Below are 10,987 nucleotides of genomic sequence, written 5' to 3'. Positions count from 1 at the left end.
TTTTGGGTTGTTTTTTGGGGGGGTTGGGGTGGTGAGGAGGGGTGTTGTTTGTTTTGCGAGACAGGGTTTCTCTGTTGTATAGCCCTGGCTGCCCGGGAACTTCACTCTGTAGACCAGGCTGGCCTCAAATTCATAGCTCCACCTGCCTCTGGCATGCGCCTCCACACCGGGCCTCATGCTTTTCTCCTTGAAGGTATAAAAAGTATTTTTTTTTTTTTTTTGGTTTTTCGAGACAGGGTTTCTCTGTGGCTTTGGAGCCTGTCCTGGAACTAGCTCTTGTAGACCAGGCTGGTCTCGAACTCACAGAGATCCGCCTGCCTCTGCCTCCCGAGTGCTGGGATTAAAGGCGTGCGCCACCACCGCCCGGCTAAAAAGTATTTTTTAAATCTATTTTGTGTTAGGGAACAACTAAAATCAGTTGCTTCCTTCGATCATGTTGGGCCTGGGCATCAAACTCTTGCCCTTAGACTCGATGGGTACCTCTTTTACCTGTTAAGGCAATTCGTCAACCCTCTTTCTTCATGGTTTTCTTTGCAAACTTCACTAAACCTGCTCTTAAATGTTATTGCAATCACTCACTCTAACGCGGACTTAGGGACTCCTAACAGCCCTGACGCACACTAACCTTGCTTTTGTCCTTATGCAAATTAGAATTAGTGACTTCCCCGACCAGAATCTATTTGTTTGGTGGCAGAGGGGTCCTCCTGTTATCTTCCTCCTCCAGATGGTTCAGTGGTTAACGTTCTCATCACACAATCATGAATCCTTTGGAGCCCATGTAAATGTCGCATGAGAATGCGATCCCACTAGCAGTTCCAGTGTCGTATGGAAACAGGATCCCCAGAGCTCGCTGACGAGCCTGACTAGTCCTTATCTGTGAGCTCTAGATTTAGTTAAGAATTCAGAGTTCAGGGGCTGGAGAGATGGCTCAGTGGTTAAGAGTACTGACTGTTCTTCCAGAAGATCCGGGTTCAATTCCCAGCACCCACATGGCAGCTCACAACTGTCTGAAGATCCAGTTGCAGGGGATCTGACACCTTCACACCAATGCACATAAAATAAAGTTAATAAACCATAAAAAATATAAAAAAAGAAAGAATTTGGAGTTCAACTGAGAGACCCTGTCTCATTATAGATAGTAGACATCTCTTAAGAAAGAGCCTTAGGGCTGGGTAGGTAGCAGGATATGCCTTTAATCCAAGCACTCAGGCCTGGAGAGATGGCTCAGAGGTTAAGAGCACTGACTGCTCTTCCAGAGGTCTTGAGTTCGATTCCCAGCAACCACATAGTGGGTCACAACCATTTATAATATGATCTAGTGCTCTTTTCTGCTGTGCAGGCACACATGCAGGCAGAATACTGTATACATAGTTAATAAAATTTTTAAAAATCCCAGCACGCAGGAGGCAGAGGCAAGAGTATCTCTCTCTGAGTTTGAGGCCAGCCTGGGCTATGTAGTAAGATTCTTTTTTTTAAAACGTGTATTGGTGTTTTGCCTACATGTGTGTCTGTGTTGAAGATGCCAGATCCCCTGGAATCGGAGTTACAGACAGCTGTGAATTGCCATGTGGGTGCTGGGAATTGAACCTGCAGTCCTCTGGAAGAGCAACCAGTGCTCTTAACCTCTGAGACATCTCTCCAGCACCCAAGACTCTATCTTGAAGAAGCAGAAGTGGAAAGAAAGGAAGGAAGGAAGGAAGGAAGGGAGGGAGGGAGGGAGGAAGGAAGGAAGGAAGGAAGGAAGGAAGGAAGGAAGGAAAAAAAGGAAGACTCAAGGAATGAGGAGATGGTCTCCCAGAAGCCTGTGCTGGGTACCCAACAGCCACATTAGGTGTCTCACAGCCATCTCTAACAGCACTACCTCTGGCGTCCGTGGGCATGGGCATGTACACACACACACACATACACACACACACACACACATATAAAGTACATGTGATTGGAAATAAATCCTTCTCCACTGTGGGAACCTCATTCTCTGTCCATGCAGGGACTCTCTTTAGGAATAAGGAAAAAGCAACAAAATCAAACCTCTTTACTACCTGGCTCCCAGCTGATACTGAGTTAATATTTTTCAAATGAATAATGACCTTTAATTAATATCGTGTAGGTTTGCAATTACCATCTTATGCTGCTAGCACTGGATGTGATCCTGATGCCTGGGAATCCTGGCTCTGCACTCTTCCCTCAAGTCTGCACAAGCACTACCTCCCTGGCTCTCTGGCTCCACTTTGCCCTCTCAGAGAGGCTGAGCCAGGGTAAGGAAATGGAGAGATCGGTAGTCGGGGAAGGAGAGTCCCAGCAACCTTTCCCCAGTCCCCAGACCCACCAGCAATTGCTAGGTTCCCACTCTTCTTCCGTGGAGCCTTCCCAGATCTCTGCTTCCTCTTTATCGGGCACACCATCTCCCGCAGGCACACAAATGAATGACTGCAATGTGTTAGTGTCATCTAACCCTTCTGTATTGTGCCCGATCACACACACGGGGGCATACCCTCACCTCCTTCCCTGTCTCACCAGAGAGACACAGTCCTCTTCCTCCCAAAGCCTCAGGCTGCCAAGGGAGGCAGAGCCCAGTACCAGATAGTCCTGTTCACAGGAAGAGGCAGACCACATACAGGGGAAAAAATCCTGCAGCTTGAGAAAGGGGGGGGGGGGTCATGAGCTGTGGGCAAAGCTGGCCTCCTCACAGCCTGGGCTCTGTATTCCTGCCCCAGGTGGCAAACGAGTCCAGCATCACCATCTTGGCCTCAGCAAAGAGCCGCAGAGTGTTGGATCAGATCAGACCTTCAAGTCTCTCATTACTACGTCCAGATTCGGTGGGTGGGAGGCAGGGACTTGCGTGGGCGTGGTGGCAGGAGGTGCTGGTCAGCCAGCACACAGAGGCGGCCGCAGGTCAGAAGCACATCCAACAGAAGCAGCTTGAAGAGAAGCAGTCGCAGAATGCTCAGCCACAGTACCTGACCGGGTGTCCCTGCGGAAGGAAGGGTGGGAGGAGTCCCCAGCAGCCCTAGACCTCCCAAAGGACAGGGAGGGCCTGTCCTCTGTTGGCCAGTCTCCATCTGTCTCCTCCTCCAGGGAGATTCCTTCCTAGTGTCTAACCTTAGTTTCTATGGTAATGACACGTGCCTTCTACTTTCCCCTCACTGGGTTTCGTTTGCCAAGAGAAGCCGACATTCAGGAAGAGCATGCAATGCAAAGAGTAAATGGCTCAGAACATCTGGGCAAGAAACAGACCGTGGGATTACTAGCCCAGCGCTCTTCTCACCACCTCCGGTGGTTAAACAATGCACAGACTCTCATACTGGGACTGCCTGCCACCCCCTACCCAAGAAGCACAGGTTGGCTCTGTGCAGCTCCACTAGGGTCCAGGAATTAGGACAGGATCTGAAAACCCCACCTTATCCCAGGGACGTCTGAAGCCCTTACTAGCCCTTGGCAAAGCAGTCCCTTAACCGGAAACTTCTCAGTCTCCCAACTGCAACTTCACGGGACACATGGTCAAATTAGAGCAGACTGCCACCGCCAGGTACCAGCCAGTACTCAAACCGTTGTTCCCAAGCACCATCCCACCCCCACCCACTGACAACTCACCCCTGAGGGGCTCCTGAAAGCAGGTCCTGCCTGTGGAGGCTTCCGCTGTGAGCCAAGAAAAAGAAAATGAGTACGATGGGTGGGTGGCACCTCAGAGTCCCAGACCTGTGCCTGGCCCCGGCCAGCTTGCAGGGCGGAGGGACACATATGGAGTCAGCTCTCCTTCCCTCCCTGCCTGAGAGTTCTGTCCCCATGAGGCCCCCCAGTCCCTTCCCCTAGGGAGCCCATTCTCTTCCAGCTTTTGCTGGAAGGCAGGACATTTTTTCAAGGAGCAATCCTCTTTGGGAGGTGATAAAACCCAGGTGACTCAAATGGCTCAAAGGACAGTGCTCTCAATATAAGCACAGGACCCCAGTTCAATCCCCAGGCTGAAAAACAGAAAAACAGAATAACCCAGTGCTGGGGAGATGGGGACAGGTAGACCCTTGGGGCTCACTAGCTAGCCAGCAAGGTCTGCCAGGCTTAGGAGATGGGTTAGTTGGCATCTTTCTTGAGTTGGAACCCAGCACCCTCATTAAAAAGCTGGGAGCACCAGGCGGTGGTGGCGCACACCTTTAATCCCAGCACTCAGGAGGCAGAGGGAGGTGGATCTCTGTGAGTTCAAGTCCAGCCTGGTCTACAGAGCTAATTCCATGACAGCTAGGGCTGTTACACAGAGAAACTTAAAATAAAGCACTTGGGACAGTGCCTGGCATACAATAGACTTGGTAAGGGATAAGGGTTTGCTTATTATTTATTTATTTGTTTATTTTCATGACAGGTTTTCTCTGTGTAGCCCTGCCTGTCCTAGAACTCACTCTGTAGACCAGGCTGGCCTCAAACTCACAGAGATCCACCTGCCTCTGCCTCCCAAATGCTGGAATTAAACTCATGCACCACCACCGCCTGGTGATGGGGTTTATTCTTTAATTATTGTTTGGTCTTTTAGGGTTTGTTTATGTGTATATGAACTGTTTATATAGATTATTATATAAAAACATATGTATAAATGTACCTATGAAGAAGCCATTAAAAGTTATTAATATCTCTAGCAATCACACATCTGAGCCTGGATTTGCTTTTGTTCTGGTTTTTTTAAAGTTCATAGAGCCCAAACAGTCCTTAAACTCACTTGTAGTCAAGGATAGCTTTGATCTTCCTGTCTCTACTTCTCAAATTCTGGGATTACAGGTTTAAGAGAACACCTGAACTATTTATCCCAGCTGTCAGTCCCAAGAATCATGGCTTCAAAACCACTCTACCAGGAGCCAGGGTCTACCCTTACCTGTCCTTCATGCCTCATGCCTGGAACCCACCTTCCCTCCCCACTCTGCTCTGGCTCCAGGACACGGATAGGGACACGGTCCCAGGCTGCATTCCTACCTGACAGCTGGAGGGGGCGCGTGCTCCGGCTCTGGCCCCCAGCCCCAGGTCTGGCATGGCAGACCAAGGGCTCCCAGGCTTCCAGCGCTTCCGAGGGCAAGGAGAGCTGGGCTAGGCTGGTCCAGGTGCCATCCGGTGCTGGGGAGGGCCCATATGTGAAGGCATCTAGAGCAGTGCCGTTGCCAGCTGAGAACCAGACGGGGCTGTCAAAGCCAGGGGGTGCCGCATCGAGGACCAAGCAGACCACCAACATCTGTTGCCTCCCGTCCACCAGCAGGGTGATGGGTGGAGCCAGGGAAGGAAAGGGGATGCCAGCTATGCCTGCAAGAGAGAGGAATGTCTGTGCTGGCTCCATTGGCTTGTGCCTCCAGACTGGAACTTCCTTGAACGTTGGCGCTCTGGGTTTTTGTCATCCCATGCTGTCTCATACCATTGCTGTTCACCGTCACATTCTTCAATCAACCTTCTGACCTTGAATTTATTAATTTCATTTCCCTTCCATCAAACTCTTCTTTCTTTCTTTCCTTTCTTGTTGGTATCTATGTGTGTGTGTGTGTGTGTGTGTGTGTGTGTGTGTGTGTGTGTATGTGTGTGTGAATGTGCGCATGCAGTGTATATGTGGTATGTGTGTTTGTATCTGTGCAGGTGTGTAGATATGAAGGCCTATTCGTGCATGGAAGCCAGAGGAGGACATTAGCTGACCGGTTCTATCACATGTCACCTTACTCCCTTAGGGTAGGGTCTCTCACCACCCCTGGCGCTAGTCCTGCCTCCAGAGATGCTCTTGTCTCTGCCCTCCCCAGTGCTGGGGTGACAGGTGCACCCAGAGTCAGGGGCAGGGTTCTACATGGGTGCTGAGAGGATGCACCCAGGTCCTCGTGTTTCTGCACAAGCATCCTGGCCCACAGCCGTCTGCACAGCCCCGAGCCAAGCATCCATCCATCCACCCACCCATCCATCCACCCATCCATCCACCCACCCACCCATCCATCCATCCACCCACCCATCCATCCACCCATCCATCCACCCACCCACCCATCCATCCATCCATCCACCCATCCATCCACCCATCCTCTACCGTTCTGCCCACTGTCTACCCATCTATCCTTTCTGAGCCCTTTCCTATGCTGGGTGCTGTGTATATAACATTGAGAAAATCATTGCCAGGGCTTTCGAGGAACTCCATCCTGTAGGAAGGGCAGGAGTGTCGTAAACAACTGTTTATAATCCCAAACTGTGCTGCCTGAAGAGAGCTGTGCCTCTGGGGAGGAAGGACCTGGAGGGAGAGCAGAGGAAGCTTCAGTATACTTGGAACTTCCGTTCCAGGACAACTATTTAAGTTGGCTGTGGTTGCCCATGTCTGAAATCCCAGAACTTGGGAGACTGAGGCAGGAGTGTGGGTGAGTGAGCTGTATATGAGACCAATATCTAAACTAAATTGTTTAAAGTGGGGGAGGAGGGCTGACAAGATGGATCGCCAGTAAAGGCGTGTTGCCAAAGCTGAGTTCAATCCTAGGAGCTCTCATGGTAGAAGAGAAAAAAAATGACCCCTGAAAGCTGTCCTTCAACTGCCACCCCCACACCACACACATGCATACACATGTGAAATCTAACACTTAATGTAACCAAAATAAAAGGAGGAAGAGCTGAAACCCAGAAGTAGGGTGCTTGTCTTTACCTCATGAAGCCCTGAGTTTGGCCCCAGCACCATGGTGGGATGGGAGAATGGACTATCAATCAACAGACAGGGACGAAGTAGCAATAATATAAGTTAATAAATAGTTAACATTTTACCGGATTTGAATCAGATCTTTTTTTTTTTTTTTTTTTTGAGACAAGGTTTCTCTGTAGCTTTGGTGCCTGCCTCCCGTGTGCTGGGATTAAAAGCATGCACCACCACTGCCCGGTTAAATCTGGTATTTTTTACTTCATTTTGGTTTGATTTTGAGGCGTCCAACTCTGGATCCTCTTGCCTCCACCTCCAGAGGACTGGGGTTGCAGGCATCCACACACCTGTCGAGGGGTCTTAAACTCTACCAACAGAGTTACACTCCCCAGCATGTAGTCTTAGTCTGTTTGTTTTTTTTTTTTTTTGAGATTTTATTTTTATTTTATTATTTATGAGGGTTTTTCTTTTTTTTCTTTTTTTTTTTTTTGGGGGGGTTTTTCGAGACAGGGTTTCCCTGTAGTTTCTAGAGCCTGTCCTGGATCTAGCTCTTGTAGACCAGGTTGGCCTCGAACTCAGAGATCCACCTGCCTCTGCCTCCTGAGTGCTGGGATTAAAGGCGTGCGCCACCACCGCCCGGCCCTATTTATGAGGGTTTTGACTGCAAGTATGTCTGTACACTGCATGCATGTTTTCCCAGGTCAGAAGAAGGCATGAGATACCTTGCAATCCCAGGGGTCTGATCGCAGATGGTTGTGAGCCACCACATGGGTGCTGGGAATTGAACCCAGGTCCTCTGGAAGAGCAGCCAGTGCTCTTTACTGCTCAGTCATCTCTCCAGTCCCCACTTTCCTTCTTATTTTTTTTTTTTTTTTTTTTAGACAGGCTTTCTCTGTGTAGCCCTGGCTGTCCTGGAACTAACTCTGTAGACCAGGCTGGCCTTGATCTGCCTACTCTGCCTCCCGAATGCTGGAATTAAAGGAGTGTGTCACCCCTGCTGCCGCCCCTGCTGCCGTCCTTCTTTCTCTTTCTAAAAAACATTTCATGTGTGTGTGTGTGTGTGAGAGAGAGAGAGAGAGAGAGAGAGAGAGAGAGAGAGAGAGGTGGGGGACAAGCATCTGTGGAGACCAGACTACTACAACTTGCTTTACCTCCACAGTGTGAGCCCCAGGGTCCACACTCAGGTTGTCAGGCTGGCACTGAGCTGAGCCCTCTCCTCTCACCTTATTATTGTCAGTAAAGATGACCCATTCAGTATATAATTGAAGGTTATTTTTAAATAGGATTTTTCAAATGTTAATAGCTGAACGTAAATTCACATTATGAACTCTGTGTGGCCAAGATAAAGAAATGGCCCAGGGCGCCAGAGAGCCCCATGGAAGTGAGGAGGTCAAAGAACTGGTCTGGGGACACCAAGAAGATGTCCAGTCAGCTTTGGGCTTGAGTCTCAATCACCACGAATCTCATAGTCTTCTTTGCCTTGGAAAGTCTCTATCTTCTGACCCAGGAGATCAAGCCTAGGACAAGGCTTCAGACAGAGCTGAGGTTAGCCCCTGTCTCAACCCCTTAACTGACTGAGACTCAAATGTCCTGACAATATAATGGCCAACTGAATCTTTGTGAAGAATATAGATAATATAATGCTTTGCTAAGCAAGTTTTGAAAATATTTATATTAATATTACTAAAGCCTTGCAAAAAAAGTACAAAAGGAAGCCAGGAGTGAACCCCAGGACCCCTCAGGAGCCCCTCAGGAGCCCGTCAGCCTCCTGAGCTGACCCAGCTCACACCTCCACTATGAAGCCCCCCAGATTTTCCATTCTTACCCCAAGTGTTTCCTTCCCAGAGCTCAGGCCTTCCGCTGCACCTTCCCTCAAGCAAGGAAGTCCCCATGAAACACTAGAAGTGAATTTAGATCAAGTAGACCACCTCACTCAAAAGTCCAAGGCCTTCCCCCACTATGTACGTCCATGCTTCAGAAGGACTGGAATTCTCTGGCCTTGCTCCTTGGCTAGCTGGAGCTAAATGCTTGGCAAGTCACTGACACCTTGGGGCCTCACGTGGGCTGGAAGTGAACTTCTCCTTGTTGGAAGAGGGTGCTGTGAGGCCAAGAAGGACAGCCCAGGAGCTCACAGTGTTGCCCACAGTGTGTCACCCTGTATCACACAAAATGGCCCTGGCTCTGTGAATCTCCAGCCTCCATGGGTTCCCATCCAGCTTGCTCTTTTTCTCTTTTATGATTCAGTTCTGGGACTGTGCTTAGCCCTCATGCAGGACAGCAAGGCAAATGCTCTTCCACTGAGCGATAACTACAGTCCTCTTTTGACCCTTGAACTTGGGTTCTCCCGTCTCAGCCTTCTGACTAGCTGGGGCTACAGGCCTACACCACCAGACTGGGGATGCTTCCAAGAGGGACAATGGGCCCTGCTGGCACTCCATCTGGAGGACAAGAAGTCTCAGAACCAGGTGGCCATGGATCCCATCATCACTGTAAAGGCTCAACTGGTCCCGGGGAATGGGACCAGTGGCAGCCAAAGAGGGAAGCAAGAGGGACTTACCTGTGGGCAGGGTCTGACCCCTGAGGGCCAGAAAAAGCAGCAACCACGTCCTAGCCATGACCCACTCAAGAAGAGGCCTGACCCAGCTGCAGCCCTGAGGTGTGGGCTGGGGGAGGAGGCTGCCTAGACTCCCTCCCAGGCCACAGGCCCAGCTGCAGCCCTGAGGTGTGGGCTGAGGGAGGAGGCTGCTTAGACTCCCTCCTACAGGGCCAGCTGTGCCTCAGCTGCTCTGCCATGGTCTCTCTGGGGAGGATGGGTGTCAGGGAACTCAGGTGCCACTCCCATCCCAGGAGCTGGGTGCCCACCCTAGGGGGATGGCAGGATCTCCACATAGAATGCTCCATGTCGTCCTCCAGCTGCTTCATTCAGTTCATCAAGGAGGCAGCTGAGCCTCGGATTGAGTGCTCTGCTCAAGGTCACAGCTGGCAAAGCCAAGGTTGAACTTTTTTTTCTCATTTTTTTATTAGAAATTTCCATCTCCTCCCCTCCTCCTCCCCCTTCCCTCCCCTCCCCTCCACCCATACCCCCACTCCCTCCCTCTCCAGGCCAAAGAACCATCAGGGTTCTCTATACTATGTTAAGTCCAAGGTCCTCCCAACTTCCTCCAGGTCCAGGAAGGTGAGCAACCAAACTGACAAGGCTCACACAGAGAGCCCGACCTTGTCGTAGAGAGCAAGCCCATTGCCATTGTCCTTGGCTTCTCGGTCAGCCTCCACCGTCAGCCACTTTCAGAAAGGTTGAACTTTTTATTTTATTTATGATCATTTTTTACTTTATGTGTGTGGGTGTTTTGCCAGTATATGTCAGTGTGCCATGTATGTGCCTGAAACCCAAGAGAGACAGAGGCAGGTAGATCTCGGTGACTCTGAGTGCAAAGTGAGCTTCAGGACAACCGGTGAGCTCCTGATTCAAATATGCACGCGCGCGCGCACATACACACACACACACACACACACACACACACGCTGTTTTTAATTGTGCGTATGTGTCTGTCTAAGGCATTGGATCCCTGGAGCTGGAGTTACAGAGGCGGATCCCTGGAGCTGGAGTTATAGAGGCTGTGAGTCACCTGACATGGTCCTAGGAACCAGACTCAGGTCCTCTGTGAGAGCAATATGTGCTCTTAATTGCTGAATCATCTCCCCAGTCCCCGTTTTGTTCTTTTGAGGCAGGGTCTCATGTAATCCAGACGGCCTCGAGTTGGCTGAGACCAAGGATGGTCTTCCTGTCTCCATCTCCCAAGTGCTGTGTTACTTCCTTAATGTATTTACTTATTCTTTGACAACTTTATTCATGAGTTCACCCCAAATTCTCCCTTTCCAACCCCCTGCACATCCCCCCAAGCTGTCCTCCTGTAATCTTTATAACTTTTATGGGGGCCCAGAGTCCAGGAAGCAGTGCTTGGGGGAAGGAACGTTGACTAATCTTGTTGGAAACGTGTGCAGTAGGCACGGCTACAGTGAGTCCATGAGCGCAAAGGCCGTCTTATGTCTAGAACACAGCGACTCCCAGCACTCCTCCCCGGGCTCCGGCTCCTGTGTCCTCTCCTCCCTGGGCTCCGGCTCCTGTGTCCTCTCCTCCCCGGGCTCCGGCTCTCGTGTTCCCATGTCCTCTCATCCCCATGCTCCGCCTCTCATGTTCTTTTTCTTCCATGATGTTCCGTGAACCTGGTGGCGAGGTAGGGGTTGGACGGCAGGTTTGGGGGTCATGGGAGTAATGTAGATGTTCCATTTGGAGCCGAGCACTCAACAGTCACTCATTGGGACCTGTTCTGAGTCTCTGTATCAGTTATTGCCCCGGCAAACCTT

At 50.4% G+C, this 10,987-nt stretch overlaps 1 protein-coding gene across 1 annotated transcript; it reads right to left on the bottom strand.

Moving 5' to 3' along the window:
• Positions 1-2,804: 2,804 nt before the first annotated feature.
• On the bottom strand, positions 2,805-9,240 carry Ptcra (pre T cell antigen receptor alpha). Its single transcript, XM_038341206.1, has 4 exons — positions 9,180-9,240; positions 4,957-5,277; positions 3,595-3,639; positions 2,805-2,974 (listed from the first exon to the last, which is right to left on the bottom strand). The coding sequence occupies exons 1-4, from the start codon at positions 9,235-9,237 to the stop codon at positions 2,805-2,807; spliced, it is 594 nt and encodes a 197-aa protein (XP_038197134.1). The 5' UTR covers positions 9,238-9,240.
• Between the last annotated feature and the right edge of the window lie 1,747 nt (positions 9,241-10,987).

Source organism: Arvicola amphibius, chromosome 9 (genome assembly GCF_903992535.2).
Source record: "Arvicola amphibius chromosome 9, mArvAmp1.2, whole genome shotgun sequence".
Lineage (NCBI taxonomy): Eukaryota > Metazoa > Chordata > Mammalia > Rodentia > Cricetidae > Arvicola > Arvicola amphibius.
Note: the sequence above shows the minus strand (reverse complement) of the source record. Positions and strands in the feature narration are given on the sequence as shown.

Bases quoted from the DNA above. Each gene is read 5' to 3' on its own strand.
- Ptcra (XM_038341206.1), bottom strand. From the start codon at position 9,237: ATGGCTAGGACGTGGTTGCTGCTTTTTCTGGCCCTCAGGGGTCAGACC. The intron at 5,278-9,179 runs GTAAGTCCCTCT...TCTCTCTTGCAG, and splicing joins GGGTCAGACCCTGCCCACAG to GCATAGCTGGCATCCCCTTT. The intron at 3,640-4,956 runs GTAGGAATGCAG...CTTGGCTCACAG, and splicing joins GCGCCCCCTCCAGCTGTCAG to CGGAAGCCTCCACAGGCAGG.